Genomic DNA, 23,818 nt, shown 5'->3' on the forward strand with positions numbered 1-23,818 from the left:
TCGGCCGGGCGGGGCCGGGGCGGGCCGGGGAGGGCCGGGGCGGGGCGGAGCGGGCGGCGGGGGAGCGCCAGCCCGTGGCTCTGCGCGGCGGGGGGGGGGGGGGGGGCGGCGGGGCCGCCGGCTGCGGGCGGTGGCGGCGGCGGCGGCGGCGGCTGAAGGGCAGCGGCGGCGATGGGCGCTGCGGGGTGAGTGACCGAGCGGCGGGGGGAGCGGGGATCGGGGGAGCCCGACGGCCCGCGGGAGCGGCGATGGGGTGGGAGATGCTATGGTGGGGGGCGCTGGGGGGGCGATACTGGGGCACTGGGGGGCAGTACTGGGGCACTGGGGGCAGTACCGGGAGCACAGGGAGTCAGTACCGGGAGCACTGGGGGGCGATACTGGGGCACTGGGGGACAGTACCGGGAGCACTGGGGGGCGATACTGGGGCACTGGGGGACAGTACCGGGAGCACTGGGGGGCGATACTGAGGCACTCGGGGCAGTACCGGGAGCGCTGGGAGGCGAGACTGGGGCACTGGAAGGCGATGCTGGGGCACTGGGGGCAGTACTAGGAGCTCTGCGGGGCAGTTTTTGGGCAGTGGGGGCAAGAGTTGAACCTCTGGGGCAGGAGGTGCAGTGATGGGGTGCAACGGGGAAGCAATACTGGGGGCACTGGGGGACTGTGAGGGAGCCGGGGGGCAGTACTGGGGGCACTGGATTGCAGTACTGGGAGCATTGGGAGTCAGGAGGGCAGTACTGGGGGTCCAGGGGGGCAGTGGGACAGTACTGGGGGAGACGGAGGTGAAACCTTTGGGGCACTGAGGCAGGAGATGCAGCACTGGGGGGCACCGGGAGGGCTCTGGGATACGGGGTGGGGGGCAGGAGGGCAGTGCTGGGGGGGATCCCAGTGCCCTGGGGAGGAAAAGCAGAGGGGGGTGATGGAGGGGAAACGCAGTGACATGGGGATGGATCCTGCAGTGGGGAGCAGGAGGCAGAGGGGGGTGAGTGCCCCCCAAAACAGGAGCACCATAACCCACCCCCATGGGGTAGCTGGAGGGTCTCTAGTGCCACAGGGGTAGGACAGGGAAGCTGGGGGGGCTGCAGGGCAGGGAGGGCTGCCGGGGGCCGGAGTGCCACTGGAATTAGGGCTCCCTGCTCAGGAGGAGGATGTTGGAGCCGGAGCACGGGAGGGGAAGAGTGTCTGGGATCGTTTGGCTGCGATGCTGCGTGCTGTGGCAGCCGAGAGGGATGCAGGAGCCTTTGTAGGGAGAGCAGCGCTGAACGGAGCCGCTGCCGAGGAGCCAAGCAGGCCCCTGGTGCTGATGTTGTCATTTGTGTCTCTGTTGTGTATTATTTCCAGCTGATTGGTAAAGATGGAAAGAGGGAGAGGAGGAGGAGGAGGAAGGAACCTGGGAGGCTCTGGCCTGCACAGGAGCATTTATTCCCAGTCCCAGCAGCAGTACCACTACCCTGCCTCCTCCCAGGGGAGCTGCATGGAGATCCAGGAGCTGGCCTCCAAGAGGGTGGACATCCAGAAGAAGCGGTTTTACCTGGATGTGAAACAGAGCTCCCGCGGCCGCTTCCTGAAGATCGCCGAGGTCTGGATAGGAAGAGGCCGGCAGGACAACATCAGGAAAAGCAAGCTGACCCTCTCCCTGTCCGTGGCTGCCGAGCTGAAGGACTGCCTGGGGGACTTCATCGAGCACTACGCCCACCTGGGCCTGAAGAGCGGCCACCGGGTGCACGAGCACAGCAATGACAAGGAGCAGCATCCCCGGAGGCGGCAGCAGCACCCGCCGCCCTCGCCCCCCGTGTCCGTGGGCTCCGAAGAGCCCCCTCACAGCGTCCTCAAAACGGAGTACATCGAGAGGGACAACAGGAAGTACTACCTGGACCTGAAGGAGAACCAGCGCGGGCGCTTCTTGCGGATTAGGCAAACCATGAGCAGGGGACCTGGCATGATGGGCTACTTCGGCCACAGCTTGGGACAGGAGCAGACGATCGTCCTCCCGGCGCAGGGGATGATCGAGTTCAGGGATGCTTTGGTCCAGCTGATCGAAGAGTACGGCGAGGGGGACATAGAGGACCGCCGGGGGGGAGGCGACGAGCCCCCGGAGCTCCCCGAGGGCACCTCCTTCCGAGTGGACAACAAGCGCTTCTACTTCGACGTGGGATCCAACAGGTACGGCATTTTCCTGAAGGTAAGTGAGGTGAGGCCGCCCTACCGTAACACCATCACAGTTCCCTACAAAGCATGGACACGGTTCGGGGAAAATTTTATCAAGTACGAAGAAGAGATGAGGAGAATTTACAACAGCCATAAAGAAAAAAGAATGGATGCCAGAGGGGACAGTGGTGAAGAGCAAGAGGGTCTGGAATAGAGTGCATTGGACAATTAACGAAACAAAACAAGCAGAAATTGGTGAGAGGGACTGACCTATAGTAATTCCAAGTTGCCCCAAGTTTTTTGTAAAGTCCTTTTCTGGGAGTTCTCGCTAACTCCGGTACGTAGTGTTATAGGAGTCTGGTTATCACGTTAAATTACACCCAAAACATCTCCGTATGTCTTAGGAAAGGACCAACCTCCCGAGTCCGTATGAGTCAGCTGCTTCGAGTGTTGAAGACTATGGAAGTTCGCGTATCAGCACAAACAAAATCCGGCACTCTGACCTTTAAATAGTCTAGATAAGGCTTGTGTTGCACTTAAACATGATACAAAAGTACCCCCACCCCAAACCTTAAGATGAAACGTATCACTTTCTGCTTATCACGGGTTTTCCTGGACTGGCTTCTGCCCACACTCAGTCCAAAGGCTGAGCAGTGCCACTGTAGGGCATTCACAGCCAAAATCAAATCCACGTGAATTGCTGGTCTGTGTGAGGAGGGGAGAGAGGTTTTAAAATTGGCATCTGCTGGTTATTGGGTGGGAAACAACAGTCTGTGTGGGTAAAACCTCGATAACCAGTCAGACCTTGGTCACGTGCTGGTGAAGGGCAGAAGATTTGTTACTCATTCCGTAGTTTTGTGCTGACTGGATAACCTGAGTCTCCCGGGATAGCAGAGCTCTGCTCGAGCGCTAAGCCTTCTGAATTAGTGGCAATGAATAATAACCCACTCCTCATCTCCGTGTTCTGCCCGTGTGAGGCTGGCGATTTTTTTATTATTATTATTATTATTATGATTTTTAATGCATTTTGTCCAAAATTTCAGAAGGTATTTTTGTACGAGGTGTGTGTTACGGGTTCCAGCAGGTGACTGTGGAGCGGGTGTGGGGAGGTGGAGGGAACGCTTCTCTCCCAAGCGTGAGATTAATGCGGTCATGATGTTACCTGTGCCAGGAAAACACCCTGGGCGTGAGAAAGACCTCTGGGGGGTTTGGTGTACCATTGCATTCATAGGCAAAGGCATCTCTGTCATGATCGCCCGTGGCGCGTTTCGGAAGCCGTGGTGGACGCCATGTCGGGTTTTCTGTCCTGTCGATTTTCCAGGTGTTGTCGTTAGGAGGTGATATCCATGCCCTGCCATCACTCCCCTTTCCCACCCGCTCGGAGCTGGAGCTGCCATTGAGCAGTTCCAGTCTAGTGTGGGTGTCGCCCCGCTGGAGCCTTTGTGACGTCAAGTTTTGCATCTCACGATATCGACTCTCTGCCTGGAGGGAAAATGGGTGCAATTACCCGGCTGGGAGGTTGATGAAAGATTTTGTTGTTTCTTAAAACGTGAATAATTTATAATGTTAAGGGGCTTGTCCACCATTTGGGTGACCAGCTCCTTCCCCTGGAACCAGCGGGAGTTTGATTGAGCTCCAGGTACTTCCAGTAGCATGCTGCTCACCTTTAAGCTCGTTTGAAATAGGCTTTTCCATGTCTAATGAGAAATTTATAATCATTCAGATCGTTTAATTACAGAGTGGCCGAGTGTGCACGTGGGACCAGCTATTTTTCCATGAGGCCATTACGTGTTTTATTTTTTAATCTTTTGAGAAACATATTTATTTCCAGCCAGGCCATTCACCGCTCCGAGTCTGGACCCACCTGCATGATCACACTCAATCCAAATGCTGTTGCCTGTTAATGTCATAATGAGAAAGGTTGGGGAGGCAGGGCTGGGAACCAAGAGGATAATCTGGACTTTAGTTTGGGTACTAAAACTGGTTGATCTGTTTTAACTTAGGAAAAAAAAAAAATTAAAAAAATAAATAAAAAAAAAAAGCTTGCACCAAAGTCACCAAAGAACCTTTAGGAAAATGTTACGGTTGTGACAAGTAAGAAAGTTAATTTCACTGTTTTAGGTGATTCCCCCTTTAAAACCACATATAGCAGTTACAGCAACCAAGCCTTTGGCTTAGTGTCAAAAACTCCCATCCCTTTCTCCATAGATTGCTCTTTCAGGTCCTCTTTCAAACCTGGAGGACATGTTTTTGCTCCATCACTTGAACCGCCCGCGGACCGTGATGAATCAGCAGGGGTTGTACGGGGTGCTGGTTCATCATCGCTCTCATGGCTTTGGTCCTAATGGTTTTAACAGGTCAATTAAAAAAAAACAAACAAACAAACAAAAAACACAAACCCCAACATTAAAATAACTCTACATCCTGTCATTGGTGTGAAACCAGAACTTAGTGAATGAGTTGTTAGCGTATCGCTGACTGCTGCTGCCCGTCACAGTGCCTGAGGTAAAAAATTCCCTTCTAGTCCAACAAGCCGGAGCTATGAATGTACAGACTTTTTACGCTCTCCTTCCCGTTTCTACGTGGCTCGACATCTCCCCATCCCTGCCTACCTTTGCCTCAAGGGATCGTAAAAGCTCCTGCGTTGGAATTAGTGACCGAGTGACCACGTGTGTTGTAAGTGATCATGCCTTCCCCTGTGTTCCTGTAGTGTTGGTGAGGAAATTACTCGTCATTGGAAAGGGATGTTTTCTTCACCGTTTTAAAAGGATAAAAGGATGCAAAATGGCTTTCCTTATAGCTGCCCATTTTTTAAAAAAACTCCTTTATCTTTTGTTGATTAATTGGCCTTCTGATGTCATTAGTTTGTTGTAAATATCACCCAGGAATCCAGCGTCTGCTGGCTGCCGGGCTGGGCTCGGTTCTGGCACGCAGGTATCCCGTAGGATCCGCTAATGCGTTTACTCCCCTGGCATGGGGTGCACCTTAGTATCCAAACCCGGATCGGGATCTTGACCTTCACTGCCGATCACCCCTGGGCAGACCAGTAGCTACGGGTTTCCACCGCGACGGAAAGAACTGGTGTTTGCAGATGTTGGGTTGGAAGGGTAATGGGTTTCCACGTGATGGGAAGCACCAGTGTTTGCAGATGTTGGGTCGGAGGGTAATATGGACACGCTGCAAGTGCAGCAATGCAAGTCTTGAACGGTGAGATTCGGAAACGGGTTCCTTTGTGTTTTTGGCAGCGCGTCTCCAGCTTCCGAGCGCGGTGGCAGCGTGGGCTGCTGGTGTGCAGGAGGGCCCAGCGAGGTGCTCGGGAGCACCAGATCCCTGATGCGTTTTAAATGTTCGTTCCCAACGCCCCGAAACTGCCACGTCCCTTAAACTTGAGAAAAACACAAGCTTATTTGCACTAGAAAGAACGGCCAAAAACAATCCTTATAGGAGGACAGGGTGAAGAGCACCGGTCTGAACCTCTTTTTCTCATGAGAGAATTTCCTATTCAAGCCCTCACCTCTGTTTCAAAATTGTATGGTCCCGGCAGAAAGTCTGTCAGTTGAATGATTAAATCCTAATGCACTTTATATTGTGTAAATAATATTAGGAGCACATTTCTGCTCCCGCTCTGGTAAGGGGATGCTTTGATAACGTAGTCTAATGCTGAGAGAAGCTGTCTCCTGCATGCATGTGTCTGCTAGAGACCTGTTGCACCTGCTCGGTCCAGCTCCCCTCGTATGTTAGAGGAGGACAGGCGCTGTATTGAGGATCCTCTCGAGCCACCCCCGGTGGGATGATTTGGTTTTTTAAGTTGCAATGTGCAGAGCTGCTGAGCGTCCTCAGCTCTGCCGTTGTGGTGGGCTCCTCGCCCCTTCTGCAGATTGGGCCCCCTGTGTTGCTGTCGAGGCTTAAAACCGGGCTTTTCACGTGTAGTCTTGACAAAGCCAAGTCCAGCATCTCCCTCGTTCTTGGCTTTCCCCGCTGCTGGCGCAGAAGGTGGGGCAGTCCCTAAAAAGCTTATCCCAGGTGTAAGGGGCCGTGGGGACTTTCCCTTGCCTTTCAGCTGGGGGGGGGGGGATGTTGTGTTGAGTCCGGCCCATCGAGCCGGCTTCCTTGGGAAAGTACAGAGCTATGGAAGGGTTGGGAAGCGTTTTGCACTGGTGTGGTGAGGGCGGCCCGCCGGGCGCTCCGAGGGGATGGCAGACCCCACCCTCGGGGTCTCCTGGCGTGGAGCCTGGACGATGGACTTTACCCAGCGAGAAGCTGCAGCGGTTATTGGTATCTACTCGTCGTCGTAAGTGTTTCTTATCTGTATCCGATATATACCAATCCATATTCACATATAGGCATTACTATATTTATGTGACTTATATTGTAGCCTGTAGTAGCTCGTAGCGAAATAATCTTATTTATCTGAAGTGCACAGTCTGAGGAGGGGACGTCTGTTCCCACCACCGGTCTGGAGAAATGTGTTGGTTCACCCAGAGCTGCTGGGAGCTCTTGGTCGTGGCCCTCATGAGCATCCCTTAGGTTTTCAGCAAGGCTGAAAGGGAAAACGTAGTCAAAAGGAGGCAAAACTCTTCCTTGGAGGCGTCGTTGAGGCGAGGTGAGAGCTGTGCGGAAGAGGCGGCTGCAGGTACTCCTGGCCACGTTGTGTTTCCGTGCCATTTTACAAGCCCTGGCTCTGCAGATCTGTACTGCCACGTTCATAAAATCCCAAGCAGAAGTATTAAAATCCCATCCTTTATACAAAAAACCCCCCAAGCAATTACCAAAATCAATGTCAGCACATTTGTTTTTTCAGCTACAGATGTCATAGTCTGGTAATTGCATCATTTTTTTTTCCCTGTGGCCTATTGCAGTGCCCTAAACTCCCAGGGAAGGGAGTTGGTGGTGGTTAGGAAGCCTAGTGCTTGCGTGACTTGCAGTCCTGTTATCCAATCCTAGTAATTTTTATAGCAGAAAAAGGTTTATTATTGTGTATTTTTATTGGGCAGATTTTGCACCAGGTCAAAAATTACTTAATAAGTGTTTTCAATTCCATGGCATTCCCACTTTTGCTGTACATACAGTAGATATATACAGTTTATGAGAGAGTTCCTAAAGAGAATTAGACCTTCTGTTTAATTTTCTATGCTGCTTCCTCCAAAATTAAATTGCCCTTTATTTTCAATTACTTAATGTGTTGTGCTGTTTAAAATTCACCTTTCCCCTCCTACCCCTCCATTCCTTTCAAGTAAAGGTTGTGTTTGAAATGAAGAGTTTATTCAAGTGAGAGTGGAATTAAAGGCTACACCATAAGCTATACCGAGGCTGTCACCTCAGAGCCTTTGCCAAAATGTGTTGGTTTGGGGTGATCCAGTCTTGCCTAAAAATGGCTGAATTCTGTCATGACCACAGGAAAAAAGCCCCCGGCTAGGGGACAAGGTGCTTCTGGACTCGGGTGATTTGGAAAAAGCTAAAGCCAGATCTTCTGCTGCTCTGTTTCTCCCAAATCTGCAGATGGGCTGACTCCATTTTTTCTTCCTAATATTTTGTCCGCCCATGTTCAGTTCCCCACCTGCACCTCCATAAAGGCAACGGTATTCTAAAGCATCGAGGTGAAATAAAATACCAAGAACTCCTGATAGATGGCATGGATTGAAAATTGGTTTTCCTGAAATGTCAGGGCATAAATTGAGGTTTTATAAGCCGGATGTCGTTTTGGCATTTCTGTGATGGATGTAATTAGATCGTTCCTTCCACATGCCGAGGGAGGCATCACGCGGAACCTGAACCTGCAGCCCCAGGGCTCTCTCGCGTACATGATCTTCTAGAAAGGTGTAGGTACCTGCTGGTGTTCTCGTGTTGAGTGTGGTCGTGCTCACACTGGCCTAGCCTCGAGGGGCCTGGCTGCCACCCCAATAAAACCATCATTAACGACTCGCTAATTCATCTTCTTAATTGCTAGGCTACCTCAAAACGCTTGGAGTGGCACATGGAAAATTGCTAGCTCTGTACAGAGTAGCCACTGTAAATTAGAAAAGGCATATTCCATCTTTTAGGTGTTCCAGACCCATCCTGCATACTAGTATTCAACAGGGTGAGATAATGGCTCCTGCCTTGGCCATGCAGGCAGTCAGATGGATTTCTGAGGCACAGTGGGGGAAATCCATCCTGAAGGCAGAAGTTTGCGTCTGTTCCTTCGTCGCTGATCGTTTGCCGCGCGGAGATTAATTGGAGGCAAAGATCACCCTCGGTGCTGGGTGCTGGCAGCCGGCTGAAGCTGGGAGGCTGTGTGCCCGGCCCCACTCAGCACTGCACTGACAGGGCACATGTGGGAGGCAAGGGAGAGAGGAATATTATATACATATATATGCATAGTCATGTTTCCCCTGTTTCCAGTAGGTCCTTCCTTTTGAGATGTTAAAATGTTATCCGTCGTCTTTGCCGTTTCCCGTGTCGGGGACGTTCAACGTGCAATAGGAGCAGGGAGGTGGATTTCCCAAGCAATAGCAGCATACTCTACTACTACCCTTAAATCTTTACACTGCAAATCGTGTGCAATAGAATCTGCATTTCAAAACAGCAGAGAGTATGTGGGATAAAAGACACGGGTTAACCCCAGGCTCTTACAAGTATTCCCATCTGGTCCTTGTTCGGAGCACATGTTGTTGGCACAATGCTGAGGGAGAGGGGGAGTAAGAGCTTCCCACCGAGGTAGAGGAACGAAAAGGCAGGAGGGGGTGGAAGGAAGCGAGGACAAGATCCGTGCTCCAGGGAATCACAGAGCATGACGAGTTTTATCTGTAGTAGGAGGAACAGGCGGCACCGTCAGCGCTGGAGTTCCGTGGAGCTGGGGAAGGAGGCAGAGAACCTGGATGCTCCACTCGGGGACCAGGGTGGTTCTCTTGGGCCAATTCTCCTTCCTCTTTGGGAACAGTACCATGCTCTGCAAGTGTCTAATCTTGCCAACAAACCCATCGGGGCTAAGTGTGTCCGATGGATGGAGTGTCTGCTTTTCCAGCTTGCTTTTTAAGACTCGAGTGGCTTGGCTCTTACCGAGCTGGGAGCCTTGCCCAGGAATACCTGTGGAGGCTTAGGGGAGCACACAAGTGTTGGTGACCTCTAAGGTTTGCTCATGCCATCCCAATTTATGGATGCTCTTGTGTGCTTTTCACTGGAGCCTTGCTCAGGGAACCAGCTGAGTGATGGAGTGTTGTGTTATCCATGGGGCAGCTGCTCTTTTCCATTGCAAAGGAAAGGTGTTGGTGAAGGCTGGAGGGGATCAGAGGGAAAGAAAGCAGCTTTCAAGAAGCAATTTCTGTGTGCCTGTCTTTACAAAAGGGTTGTGTCGTTTCTAACAAGACTCTGCAGATGATCACCACTTGTATTGCCTTTGTTTTCCTGAGCCCCGCTTGGTGTTAACAGCTGTTGAAAGCTGTGCTTTGAACCAGTGAAGTGCTGGAATAATTGTGAGGACTCTGGAAAAGCTGTCAGTGTCTCAAGCTGGGCCTCCTGATAATGGAGACGGGATCACTTTGGCTTTATCCTGCCTGTGCCTATGTTCCCCACCGCTAAAATGGGGTGAATGATACCTCCCTACCTCAAAGGGGTGTGAGAAAGAGGAGTTTGTTTGGCATCAGAGTTTTTGTGGTGATCTGATGCTGACCAATACTGATGATCACCAAGAGCAAAAAAGGGAGAAATTTGTTGTGAAATGGAGTGTTTGGAAGGTTTGGAACATACCTGACTCCAAACTTAAATTTGCAAGGGTGTCTCTAATGGTCCATTTCAGGGCCCACACAGCAAAAAGCATTCTTATTTTTCCCAAGTTGAACAACCTGGCAAAAATCTGCTCTTTCAAATCTCCCACGGTGGATATTCCCAGCCTCCCTCCCCAAGCTGTTTCCCCCTGCTTCTTCTCAGATACTTCTCATGCTGTCCAGTCTGTGTGTCCCTTCCTTCCATTTAATTCTGTCGCTTTTTGCCTTACAGGCCGTGCTCTCCAGAGGAGATATGGAAACAGTTTATTTTCTTCCCTGCTGCAGCTTTTATATATAATTAAAGGCTGTTGTCAGGTCTCTTCTGCACCCTTTCCTAAGGAAATACAAAGCCTTCTACCAAGGGTAATTTTTAGCCCTCATCATGTACTTGTTGCTTTCTGATGAGTCCGTTTAAACACAAATGGAAGGAAAGCATCAAGCAGCAATATAAGCTCCCTGTGCCAACATGTTTGGAAATACAGGTTTTCCCTTGTGTTCCTAACTCTCCAAGGATTGTGTGTTCTTATCATATGAATAGTCATAGAAATATTTGCATGAACTTCTCCTTACTAGCATGTTTATTGCAAGGAGATCTGAGGGTTTTGTGTAGGTCTAACTAGAGAGAATTTCCTCCAGGTTCTCACTCCGCTCTGTCTCCGCTCAACACGTATATCCCAGCGCCTTCCAGAAGGGCATTTAAGCATATGACCAACATCTGTCAAGCAGCTACTCCTTCCCTCCTCTTCCTAGGGAAAAGACTGAATGTGCCAATTCAGCCCTGGTATTTTTAACATAAATTAATTATCCCTGCTGTTCCATGTTAGCAGTGTAAAGGGTGAGCTGGAGCACGCTGTGTGCTGGCAGCAGCACACCCCAGCAGCTTCACAGCGTGAGAGCAAACCAGAGGGCTCACAGGGAGCAAAGCCTGGCTTTGGCATGGCTCCCACCGCTTCCCTCGGCAACCGGTGTTGAACAGGAGCTGTTTTGTCTCTTCAGGTTCCCCCTTGGACCTGTTGCTGCTTTGCAAATTGTCATTTTTGCTTGGAGCATGGAGGAGTTTCCTGTGCTGCTGCCTGGTTGGGAAGTACCCGATATTAAAAAGAGAGTCTCTCCTCCGGGAAGCTGGCAGGGGGAATCTAAGGCCAGAGACCTTATGTGCAGGCAGAGAGGTGATGGAGCAGTGCTCTGGGGTAAATGAAACTCAGTGTGCAGCCAACAGATGTATTTCTGTTTGGGTTACCTCCACCGTAGCTGCTTTTTCTTTCCTTCCAGATGTGTGAACACTCCCAAGGTCTCCATAGTGCTGCTTAGAACAGATATTTGCGAGGGAACTGAGCTGCCTCCAAGGACAGTCTCTTTGCTGAGACTCCAGTGAGCACAGCAAAGTGTTTGGGAAGTGGAGCATTGTGCTGGTGGCACTTTTAAAAGAGTTTTTCCCAGGTAGATGTCTCAGCAGGGACGAGCAGAGGCCACTGACAGCCAAGAGCAGAGGGCAAGGATTTGATTCTCAGTTCTTGGCAGTGGGACTTATCCTAGGTCCAACAACTCAGTTACTGTGCACACCGCTGTAGTCAGCGATGAAGTTTTTTAATTTAAGCATTTTTAATAACACCCCCATCCTGGTAAAATTAGGGAAAGAGTTTTTTGGCTCAAATGTTTTACTTAGAAGCTGAGAATAGGCACGGTGTTTCACAAGGTGAACCAAACCTCTGTGCCTCTTACCTCAGAGCGTATCCTTTAAAGTGGCATTTTATTTCTTGCTCCATCTGGTTGCAAAAGATCAAGGTCACCAAAGCAGAAACCCCTGTAGGTATTTATATGGCTCAGTGCATAGGGACATTTTCCTCTCACTTTGCTGGCAGGGCTCAGTCCTGGCTGTGCTTTTCTTCTTCCCATTTGGACCACTAGGAGTATTTATCAGTCCTATTCATGTCTTGTGGGCAGGGCCCAGTCCTGGCTGTGCTTTTCTTCTTCCCATTTGGACCACTAAGAGTATTTATCAGTCCTATTCATGTCTTGTGGGTGACCTGGCTTAAGGGCCCTAAATTTGTTTTTCTCCTTAGAAGTTCAGCACCTTTTTTTAAGCCTTGCTTGTGAATCCCTCTGGAAACGTTGTGCAAAACCCAAATGTGCCTCGGTTCCCTCCCTCCCCACGTGTTTTCCAACTGCTGCAGCCGAGGTAGGACAAAAAGATGTGGAGCTGGTTATATTTTTCCCAGGCAGTTGTTTTCCTCTGTGTCTGTTTTGGTATGATTTGACCTTAACCATTCCAGGGATGCTGTTCTGCAGCTCTCACCTGCTTCTGCAGCCCTTGCAAGGACAGCGGGGCTCTGGCTGATGTTAACTCTAGGCCGGGGCAGGTTCTTGGGGTGATGCTGCAGCAAAGGGGGAGTTGTTTAACCATCCCCTCCATGATGGTTCCCAGGTGGAGTAGGGAACCAGTTACCTGGGGCAGATTTGATCATGTGCTGCTTCCTCTGAGCAGCCAGCACGCACAGTGTCGCTTGTAGACAGTGTCTGACAGCTTCCCCAGGGATGAGCTTTGCTGCATCTGCTGCAAGTGTTGCTCTGAGCTGAGGCTCTTCCTCCTCACCAGGGCTCGATGCCATGCCTGGATCCTTTGTTACATGTAACCTTAATTTTGTTTCTCTGAAGGTTGCCAGGATTTCCTCCTCCCCGGGGCATTTAAATGGGGTGCAGAGCAATTAGAGTCACTTTTCTCGGAGTGTGTAACAGCAGGGTGCTTCCATATCAGTTTGGGAATCGACCCAGGGGTTTGATGTGGGTTGCTAAATTCAGGCCTGTGGGATGAGCATGCCCACAGCAAACTGTGTATGAAGATGTGGAGATAAGAGCTGTGCCTCTGCCAAGCTCCTGTCTGCTCTCTTATACTCCTGTACTGACTCTGGTTGCTGCAGTGGGAGCCACCAAGACCAGGGACCACCAGAGCCTGCCTGTGGCACCTGGGTCAAAGTGGCAGCAGAGACCTGAGCCAGGCAAGGGACCATCACCCACAGGTATCGTGTGTCACGGTACAACTCAAAGGGAAGGAATCCACAGCTTTATCCTGGATTCTGCAGCAGCCCAGCTATTTCATCCTTCCTTTTCTGCCTCATGGGACTTTTAGCTCTTGCCTGGTGCATCCGCTCTGGAGAGCATATGGACATGTCTGTCCGGGGATCGGCGTGTGCCAGCACACAGTCTGCACGTAATCCTGCTGCATCCATAACAGCATTTATTGCTTATGTCAGCACAGCCATCCCTCAGTGCTGCCAGGGGTAACCCTTTGAGGTAACAAGCGATAAGTTCCTTCTAGCTGTCTTATTAAAAAAAGAATTAAAAAAAAGAAAAAAAAAAGAAGAAGGAGGTGCTGGAACATTTTCACGGATGCTGCCAGCTTTTAACTGTGGGTTACCTTGGTGAAGGCATATTACAGAGACTTTTCTTTTAAGAACAGCTTAAAATTGTCTGTTTGGCAGTGCGTGCTTTGTGCTGGTATGTGTGAAACTGCAAGAAAACCCCCAATCCAGAGCGTGAGGCAGAGGTGGTGCCCATTTGCTCCTCTCTGCAGCACCAAACTGCAGTTTAACCTGTCGCTTTTCTCACCTCTTTCCTCCTCTTAGGAGACACCCTCTACAGTTGGGATAACCTCCCCAAAGCTCCCTTCTCAGGCTCCCCACGGAGGGAAGTTCATCCTCCCCCTCCACACTGCAGCCCTCGAGCTGTTGCAATAAGCCCTTGAGGTGCTCTCTCAGAACCCATACCGGTCTCTTCCCCTCGGTGAGGCTGAAGATTCTGTGCAAAACAGAACAAGCAAGAGGCCAAGTCATGGGGAGTTTTCACTTGTCTCAGCCTAAACACCAGCCTCCTCCAGGCTTTCAGTCTTCCAAGAGCTTCCCATCTTTCTAGCCAAGTGGTTTGTTTGCTAGAAGAAGAAAAATTGGTAGTTTTGTGCTAGCAGTAGCTGGAGTCCTCTTTCGCTAGTGAAGGCATTTTCTCCTTTGAATTTTGTTTGAATGCAGAAACTATTGTGAAATGAGAGCTGTAATACTGGGAAAGGGGAGATCAGAGCATTCCTCTGGATAGGGTTTGATGCAATTTGAAGCTGCTTGTGGAAGATTGGCTGGAAGGTAAACTGATTTGGGCTAAAAAAGCTGGTGCTGTTAAACCATATAAGTGACTCTTTAGTGGATGGTCCAAAATAGCTTTTTTATGGCCTCTGACCTCTAGGAAAGATAACTGGATTTTTGATCTTAGATTGAAGGGGCAATTTCTGCTGAAAGAAACTTGTGTTCTTTAGAAACCATCTCAGGCTGGCATTTACTGTCAAAAACATTGCATGGAAACAGACAGAAAGCAAACCAAAAAATCACAGATATGAGTCAAGCCCAGGCGAGCCTTGCACTGTCCCTGAATCCGGGATAGATCCGGATTGTCATCCACCTTTCTGCCTTCATGGCCACCCAAATTTCCCGTAGACACCTTGCGTGGGTGTGATTAGACAGGAGCTCCTGTTTTTGCAGCATCCTGCTTTGCACCTGGGCTCAATCTGTTGGCTGTAGAGGTGTTGTGCCCCCCAAGGAAAAGCGGTCCCCTCCGATGTTCCAGGTGGGAGACGCCGAGGTGGGCGTTGAGTTGGTTTTTCAGAGCAGTGCTTGGTTGCCAGCTGTTGTCTAGGACGCTGTGGCTTTTGGTACAGCTGGAAAAAAAAAAAAACAAAAAAAAACCTTCTCGTTGAATTTCAAGTCAGGGACCTGTTTTCTACCAAGCTACCCCCTGCCGTTTCAAATGTATTTTATTCTCCTTTTCTTTGCACTGGTCCCGTTACGCTCCGCTCAACAGCTGCTGCATTTAATCCCAGAAGCTGCAGTTGGTAGGGAGCAAAGTGATCTCCATATAACCTCTCTCTTACTCATAAGTGTGCATTATGAAGCTTAACCGATGGTAATAAAATGTTTTGCTTTCAACATTCCGTCCCTGTGGTCCAATGTTCCCGTCTTCAGGCTCCGTCATTACAGCAGGGCGATGTATCGGAGCTGTTCTGCTGCTCCCCACGAACCTGCCTGGTAATGCTGGACACGGGCACCTTGGATGCGTGTGGATACCCAGCGAGGAGAGATGGAGAACGCGGAGCAGAGCCCTTTCGGTGGGTAGCAAGCTGGCAGTGTTGGCATTCCCAGGTGGAAGCAGCTCTTTGAGGAAGACTGTATCTTGGCAGTCAAGGAAAAAGGCGCTCGGGGTCTTGCTTGGCTGTGGCCCAAAGTGCAGGTTCCCATCTCTGTGAGATAGTCTGGCAGTGCAATCTGCTGTTAGAGCCTCTTCAGGGACTACGGCAGGACGTGGGGGAGCAGGAACAGATTGCAGTCCTGCTACTTGGTTGGGGTTTTTTCACCCCTTTCACAACAACTCTGCAGGTTCATGTTTGATTTTTTGGTGTTTTTTTTTTTTTATTTCCTGCATACGGAAAAAAGGGCATTTTCATGTCATCCTGCACGATGGGGGGAAAAAAGATGCTCCTCGCCCACATTTAATAACCATACAAAATGCAGAAATTCTGCTTTAGGAATTTTCATTTTTGTTTACACACCACTGATGCTTTCATTAACAGCATCTTTTCACATGTAAGTACTTGAGAGGTCGTACGATTTTCCTGCTCTAAACCGAAAGCAGGGTTTCCCAAGCAGGGATGTCCAAGCATCGTCTCTGTGGTACGGTGGGTTGCATCAGCCCCACAGCTGGTTTCTGTTGGACAGGATGTGGTTTTTCCATATTTGAGGTTTATAGCGTTTGGATTCAAAGCAGAATTTCCCAGGCAGAGTGTCCCCCCCCGGAAGGTATCAGAATATATGGCTTTGTCAGGCAGCGATAACAGCCTTTTTCTGGAGATTGCCATTTTGTAAATAAGCTTCTTCTCGAGCAGCACGGCTCCAGCTACAAAAGATGGATGATTATTTCTTCCTGGAATCGGCCTTCCGCTGCAGGATCTGGTTTTTATTGTGATAATTAGCATAGAATTAAAAATGGCCCTGCATCTCCAGTTCGCCCTGTAGTTCCTCTGGTACGGAGCGATCCGGGATGGCGTTTTCTTCGGGAATAGGCTGTGCCTGGGAATCACTTCATTCACTGCTGAAAATCAGCGCAGGGGTATCTGCAGGCTTCGACGCAGCAAAAGCCTCCGCCTCCAGAAATAAATCATTGCTCCTAATAAACTTTCAAATGAGTTGTTTGTTGGAGGGTGGAAAAGTTGCCAAGGGTATTTAGACGAAAATCCGAAACGGGATTTTACAAATGCCTTTAAATTCCAGAGCTGGGGTTGGAGGTGAGGTCACGGGCAAGCAGGCAGCTTTTTTCTCCTGAAAAACTGTAATAGCTTTTCTTCTTAAAAATTTAAAAGGGTTGTCACTCCAGGCAGAGGCAGAATTGTAAGGAGTGTCAGACATGGCCACTGGTGTGTCCATAGGAGAAACTGAAGCAGCAAAAGCGTGCAAACTTCCTTGTGAGAGCAGCGCAGGAAATTACTGAGCGATTGGACGCGGTGTCCTAGCGTTAGATTTATTAGCCACTTCCAAATCATCTGCCAAAAATCCTTTCAATCGGAAGACAGGAAAGAACATGTTATAAAAAGACCTGGAAAAGGAGTGATTTTGGCACTGGAGTTTCCAGGCTGGTAATTGTCCATGCGTACGGTGTTTGGGTTTGGTCTCAGCGTTGAGGTCAGCCGTACTTAAACCAAATGCTATCCCAGTGCCTGCGTATGGCAAATGGTGAAATGTCTGGCGGGATCACGGGCACATCCACGCTCTTGTGTACGTTCCCCAGGCCTTGCTGCTTTGGCAACAAGACTGGATACATCATTCCAGCAGTTTCTTATCTGGATGGTGGGCTGAGATGGTCGTGTTTCCCCACTGCACACCTCGCTGCCCTCCTCACTGTGGGGCACTGCCAATCTCACACTGCACTTCTCCAGCTCCCATGCCTTTTCCAGGCTGCTTTCTTTCCACTTGTATGCCTGCAAAGTTGGAGTTACTTCCACATCCCCTGTATGCAAGACCCTGCTTTTTGCTTGTTTAAATCCAACTCTTTCTGGCCGTAGTAGAAATAAGTGACCTGGCTTTGTAGCTCTCTTTTAATGTTCCCTGCTTCTGGAAAACCATCTCCCTAGTGCTTGGTCTCTGATGAGGAGCACATATGCAGCTGTACCTGCAGCATCCCCAACATATCCTGCCAGCTCCAGCAAGTCGATATATTTGACTTAAAAAGAGCTTTCTCCATAAAAATGATCCATACCTGCCTCAGATGCACCAGATGTTGCACAGCCAGATGTTGCCTTGTACAACCCCTTGGAGATTTGGCAGCAGCGCGTGTGGGGCCTGGGGAGCCACTACGCTGTGACCATTTTTTTGAGGTGCCTGCTGGAATGTAGTGAGAACTGAAGATCTGGTTTCCCCCTTTCCATGTGGCACTTTTGGGAGAAAACACTCTGTTTTCGCAAGCGCTGAGCTCCCCAAGTAAGGGGATGGGAGGGCACTGCTGGAGCATGTCCCAGCTTGCAAGGAGCTGCTTCCAGCCCAGGGTGAGGACTGGGACCAGCACAGTCCTTAGCAGGGGGATTTCCTGCCTCCTGTTTCCAGCAAGCAGAGCTGATGCTTTTCCAGCATGAGTGTAAAGGTAGGATTGGATTTGTGGCTCACAAAAAAGCAGGTGCCAGCAGGTGGAACGTGCAAGGGAAGTATGTGTTTAAAGAGAGAAAGGAGAAGTGTCTGTCATCCACTGGGATGAATCCTCCTTTTCCAGCCTCTTTCCAGGAGCGTGCTGATCCAAAGTCCTTCTCTGGAGCGTTTTCCTTCATGAAGATGAAGCCGGGCCGTTGGTAACGTCAGTGTTTCCCAGACCGCCTTCGTCGTCTTGTTCTTGCGTTCGTTGTCCTTCGACCGGTAGGGTGGTTATGAGAAAAGAAGCCAGCTTAAAGCGTAGTCAGAAAGCTACAGTTAACGAAGCAAGCCACAGATAAATAGGTAAAATAGGCTAACCTGTAAGATAGGTGTAAAAGGAGGCAGTCTGCCGCGCAGCTCCTCTGTAAACGTGCATGATAAGCGTCGGCGAAGCTTGTTGCAGACACTGGGCAGGGCTGCTTTTGCTAGACTTTTGAGTATCCTAGTTGCAAAGACTCGTAAGTGTTCCAAAAGGCTCGTGGTTTTGGAGTGGGGTCTGTTTTTTTCTGTTTTCCGTGCGCTGTGGCCACTTGCTTTCCGAATGGGTTTGTATAGTGGTGGAGTTAATGGAGCTGTTCTTTATAGTAACCTAAAAGGTGTCAGTCGTTTGCTCGTGTGTGTTCACAAGCTGAGCCGTGGCGTTACGCATCCCTCCGCGATGGTGTGATTTGAAGCACTTTTGGTGTGGCATGTGCAGTTGCAGTGCTGTCTGTTTTTAATTTCCACCCCCCCCTCCCCGGGGGATCCCTCCCCTCTCCGTGTTCTCCCCGTGTTTCGGACACTGAACCAAACCGACGTCGGAACTAGCACTTTAAGTACTAGTAGTCACTTTGCTTCGGACTATATTGAGCACTGCACTTTTGTACGTACTGTTAGCACTGAGTTCTGAACTCCTTTCTTTTCCCCACCTCTTTTCCCTCTTAGGCGCAGTGTTAATTACGTAGGGGCCATCAGAAGATAATTTTGAGGTGTGTTGGACCGCTGTCCGGTGCCTGACTTCCATTACGTATCCGTTAGCGACTTTACAGTAGGGAATTTAACCCACCCAAGCTTATTTTACACAGCAGAACAGACACCTGTGTCACCGACGTCCAGGCAGACGTGGTTGCTCTAAACTTCGAGGTCCTCCGAGGAGACCCGAGCGCATGGCTTTTTAAAAACACCAAAGATACAGGAGGAGTCTCAGAAGGGACCGGGATGGGATTGGAATTGAGCGGAGCGAGAGGCGTAGGGCGGACGCTCTTTGTGTTCGGTACGAGACCCCGGTGAGCCCGTGGGACAGCCCAGGTCAAACCAGTCTGAGACTCTGGTAACAATATAAAGACTGCGCTCAAGCCATTGCAATAAAAGCCATCATTGTGCCTGCACTGGAAGTGCCGTTGGAATTGGTCGTTGTCTTCAACCGCAAAAAGGTATTTTTAAGTAAAAAAAAGACTGAGAGATGATTTAGAAGATGGAGCATAATAACCCTGGGGTTTGCTGTTGTTAGGGAGTTAATCGGCTCTCGTGTTCAGAGGCAGTTCGGATGTGCATCGCTATTCCTGTTAAATTCCTGTGATATTTCCATAAGGAAGGCTGGGGATCGGAGCTCCCTTGCCAGCAAATCAGTAGGGTGGAGTTTGTAGCAAACGTAGTCAGAAATCTCTAGGATTTGAAATGGGGTGGTGATCCCTGGGATGCTGAATAATCCGAATTTTGATGCCCCAAACTATCCACTCTCAACCAGCTGGGGGTGTTTTGCTTCTTTAAAAGCCCTCGTGGGTTTTCACAGCAGCAAATAAATCACGGTGGGTGTGGGAGTGCTACATCTCCTCCACACCAGGGTATCCACGCTTGGGACTTGCTGCTCATCCTCCTTGATGAGCACATAGTCAATCCAAATCCTTCTCTGGCAATCCTCCTTGATGGGAGCTTCTCCCTAGTGAAAGTTAATGGATAAACCCCACCATTACAGCACAGATCCGTTTCAATGGAGAGAAGGGAATTAGGTCTTCTCCTTCACTGCTAGCAAGGGGCCATGATGGAAATAACCTTCAGCAACAAAAAGAAATAGGTGTGTTGGGTTTCCTTGTTGCAACAGATGAAGGATTTTTCCTAAACAACTCCAGTTTTAGTGGCTGGTTTTCTCGGGTTTCTTTTTCAATACACCTTCAGGGGTTTGGATATTCACCGGGAACTGATGATGGTTTAAAACCACAAATCTTGAGCAACCCCAAGTATTATGCTCTTGCATCCTCTGTCACTGGACTTAAAAATGGAATCCAGATTTTGGTGGTTTTTTTCTTTCTCACTCCAGCCAAATTATCCCTGCAAATGTAGCTTTAAAGAAATAGCAGCAGGCAATGCTGCTGCTCTATCTGAGCCCCCAAAATTAGAGAGCTGAGGGGACAACCTCTTCCAAAAGTACCTCAGTGACTCAGAGCCCACAACCACTCGCTGTCACGAGGATATAGGCAAACCCTTTGGAAAATTCACCCCTCAGCGAGCCCACCAGTCTCCTTGAGTCCTTGAAAATTAAGCTCGGGAGACAGGGGAATGTGGAACAGGTCTTTTTGTCTTTATCTTCCCTCTCAGGTGTAGTTTTTTGCCCCTTGGAGTTGGCATCTCGTCCTTTGGGAAGGTAGAATTAAGCATAGCACACCTGAGGCCCGAATGCAAATCCTAGCACAGCACCTCTCACTTTGGAAGGGCCTTTTAGGTGGGAAAAAAAAAAAAAAAGCTCTTGTAGGGATTTTTAACCGTTTGGGTTTTCAGATAGCTCGTGGGAAGCGCATTGGGACAGCACACAGGCGATGTTTTACTGACTTTTTCTGTTCCTCCAAGAGAGACTTCTTAATTTGCTTTGGTAGTTTAGAGTTTGTTTCCTTGAAAGTCTTTTTGGACCCATGAAAATGCCCTTGAAATGAGTCAAGTTTATCAAAATATATTGTGCACACACCCATGCACCAGCCCACGTGTACGTGCATGTCTCCCTGGGTGTGTATACAGATAGAGAAATATATTATTTCCCAAAACATTCCTTTTATTTTTTTTTTGTTGTTGTTGTTGGTTTGGTTATTTTATTTGGGTTTGTTTCCTCCCACCCCCCAAGGATATTAACCAAAAGGTGTTTTAAAAGTCATGGCATGAAAACTCCTAAATGTAAATCTGAGTACCTTGTGATGCTAATTAACAGGTTTTTCCTGGAACTTTATGTGATGCTTAATATTTTCCTTAGGAAGTTTTGTTTAATGTTAGATCATTGTTCTGGAGGATGTTGGTCCTACTGGCATTAAACTAATGGAAATAAAATGCATGTGTTACAAGTGTAGAAACGGTGAAGAATTAAGTGTGAACTTACTGTACGATACTGATTCTGTTTTCAAACAATCTGTTTTGCTGTTCAGTAGTTGACATATGGAAATGCCAATGTACTGTAATTTAGCACTTTTCCAATGGACCCTGTTCTCACTACGCCCGAGGGAAGAAGCGGGTTTGGCTCGGGGCTGTCCGAGCTCAGCCCCTGAACCCTTTCTGTGTGTTTCGGCACCAGAACCGGCCGGGTGGAACTTCAGTTGGAGGTTTTCTCATCGGTTCAGTGGCTGGCACGAGGCAGAGGGGTGGTGGTTCTCCACTTCCATGGCCAAACCAGGACCATTCTGCAGCTTGGTCTGGTGAAAGGCGTCCCTGCCTGTGGCAGGGGGGGGTTGGAACTAGACGATCTTTAAGGTCCCTTCCAGCGCAAACCATCCTGGGATTCTAGGATTCTCTGATTTGGGTGCAGACCTCGCTGTGGGTGGATGGACTGGTGGCATCACATTCCACCAGTGCATCCCTCCGGGAGCCAGGCTGGGGCCAGGCTGTCCGAGCTGAGGCGGGACGGACACAGTCCCTGAAATTCAAAGGTAGAAGGGATAACCCACCAGGCCACCCCCCTCCAGCCCAAACCCCTCCTTTCCTAGTGTTAACAGGGTGCAAAGTGTTACTTGTCATGTACTGTACTGAAAGGGTTAATTGATCAGTGACTGTATTGTACTGTATGAAAACTCATGAATTGCCTTGTATTTGTTTCTAATGGACTGTTCCATGTCTCCCCACTGCCCATTCCCAACCCGCCCCCCCACGTTTTTCCAAAGGACGCATGTTCTCAGTTAGGTCCTCCAAACTCTCTGGTGCTAAACTCTTCCGTATCCGATGGTGCTTCTGCGGACACTAACTGACCACATGCCGATCCGGAGCTTGAAGTTCACCACGTCTTTCTTGTCTGTTTGTATGAAGTCACACACACACACACACACACACACACACACACACACATGAGAAAAATTAAGGATAAACTTGAATTTGTTTCAAAGCCTCATTGACAATCTAATGTTTTCTATGTCTGCTTTTATTTGGGATGGCTTTTCTAGAAAGCAGCGCGCCAGCACCTTCGCTCCAGGAGGGGATTTCGTCCCGTTCACTCCTCTGGCATCTGAGGTGAGCTGCTCCCTCGCTGGCTTTGCAGGCTCAGCCACGGGAGGTTGATCCATCAGGAGCCAGCGAGGAAGAGGAGGTGCAGGTGCCTTTGGGATCCCCGGGAATGCCCCATCCGTATGTAGGTAGGTAGGCACTGAGGGTCTCGGAGGGGATGAACCCATCCCTTGCTTCGTGGCAAAAACTGGCTGTTAAGGAGAATGGAGGCAGAAAATTGGAGTCCCAAAGGCACCTCCATCTCCTCTTGGCATCACTCATCTCTGCTGGCCTCCCGAGCCTGAGGTTTTGCAGGTGACACTCACCTCGGATGGGGTGAACGGGGCCATCCCCTCCCAACCCCCCCCACCCCGACGCGAGCTGCTTTTTGGACAAAAGAAAATCTGACTATATTTTATATCGATTTGAAAACAAAGTCTGATATTTACCCTCGTTCTCAACTGAATTTGCATATTGTTGTTTGCCACGATATTTGTTCTGTCTTCAAATAAATTTGCTTACTTGTGTAGTCTTAACTGTCTGCTCAGATTCTTACACTCGGATTTATCCCTGCTCCGAGGTGCCTGCACTGTGGCTCCCATGGAGGAGAGAAGGAAATCTGCCTGGGAGGAGGAATCATTTCAGTCTGTAAATGTTTCTCTCTCCGTTATCTCCCGTTCATCTCCCTGGGGCTTTTCAATTTGATGCCCTTTTTTCCCCCCCCCCCCGCTCTTCCATCATCAGATCCTTCTATCCGGGTGAGTGCGCGGCTTCAGCCTGCTTAATTTAAGAGATTGAATTTTTTTTGTGGGCGAGGCATTTCCGACGGCAGCGTTTTTGCATCTGGGAATGAAGGGATTTATGGCCGCAAGCGGCTGAAAGCTCTGGGCATCATCGGCGTCGGCATCCAGCGCCGGCTCTTCCTGCACATTGCATTAGCGAGGAGTTGGCATCAGTCACCGGCGACGTCTCGGCGGAAGGCAGTGCCCTCAAACGGCTGGAAAACTGATTTGCACATGCGTTTCCAGGGAAGTAATCAAATCAGCCGGCAGGTTCAATAAAAGGAATAAGCAAATATTCCAGATTTGCCCGCGTTTGCGATCAAAACCTGTTGCAAGACTCGCGGGTTTTGAGGGGTTTTTTTCCCCCCCCCCTCCCCTCAAAAAAAGCTATTTTGAGAGTAAAATTGTTGCAGGCTGCTGCAGGAGGACATTTTATATTCCCTAAAAGACATAGCTGTATCTGAGAGGAACATTTCAGGGGGATCCAGGAGAGGGCTTGTGCTGTCACCCTCCTTCCTTTCAGAAACCATCCCTGGTGCATGTGCTAGGGCCACAGAGTCCATTTATCCCCCTTCTCCTGGCACTGTCCTCTCTCTTTTCCTCTATCATCCCCTCTGACCTCTCTCCAGCTTTTTTCCCCAGTTTATCAAGGTTTTGTAGATGTTTCTGGCTGCTCCTCGCAGTACAAGCAGCACTGCCCGTGGTGATGGACGCCAGCACGGGAAGGAGGACAGAGATGAATCCTGTGGGAAGATGCTGGGAACAAGAAGCCAGGCTTCATGGAGGGACCTGCCAGGTATGTTTGCCTGCCAGGTATGTTTGCCTCCCATCCTCAGCCCAAGTGTGGTGTCTGCATCCCAGAATGTGTTTTAGGGATCCCCATCCTTGTGACCCTGGGTACCCCTGCACACTCCCAGGGGGTCAGGTGCCCTTTTGGGACCACCCAGAGCAGCTCCCCCTGGATTTGTGCACCCTCAGTTGCTGGCAGAAGGAAGAACTTTGCTGA

General features: G+C 49.7%; 1 protein-coding gene across 3 annotated transcripts; it reads left to right on the top strand.

The window, feature by feature from the left end:
• The first annotated feature begins 150 nt into the window (after nt 1–150).
• PURG (purine rich element binding protein G) lies at nt 151–22,566 on the top strand. Of its 3 annotated transcripts, none has more exons than XM_032685616.1 (3): nt 151–185; nt 1,339–2,179; nt 18,524–22,566. In XM_032685616.1, exons 2-3 carry the CDS (start codon nt 1,352–1,354, stop codon nt 18,533–18,535), a joined length of 840 nt encoding a protein of 279 aa, XP_032541507.1. In that variant the 5' UTR covers nt 151–185; nt 1,339–1,351; the 3' UTR covers nt 18,536–22,566. The 3 variants fall into 3 exon arrangements, with proteins under 3 accessions (XP_032541507.1, XP_032541509.1, XP_032541506.1); XM_032685618.1 differs by lacking the exon at nt 18,524–22,566 and adding an exon at nt 7,645–8,457; XM_032685615.1 differs by lacking the exon at nt 18,524–22,566 and having other exon boundaries at nt 1,339–4,958.
• Nucleotides 22,567–23,818: the final 1,252 nt, after the last annotated feature.

This window comes from Chiroxiphia lanceolata, chromosome 4, assembly GCF_009829145.1.
Source record: "Chiroxiphia lanceolata isolate bChiLan1 chromosome 4, bChiLan1.pri, whole genome shotgun sequence".
NCBI classification, from domain to species: Eukaryota; Metazoa; Chordata; class Aves; order Passeriformes; family Pipridae; genus Chiroxiphia; species Chiroxiphia lanceolata.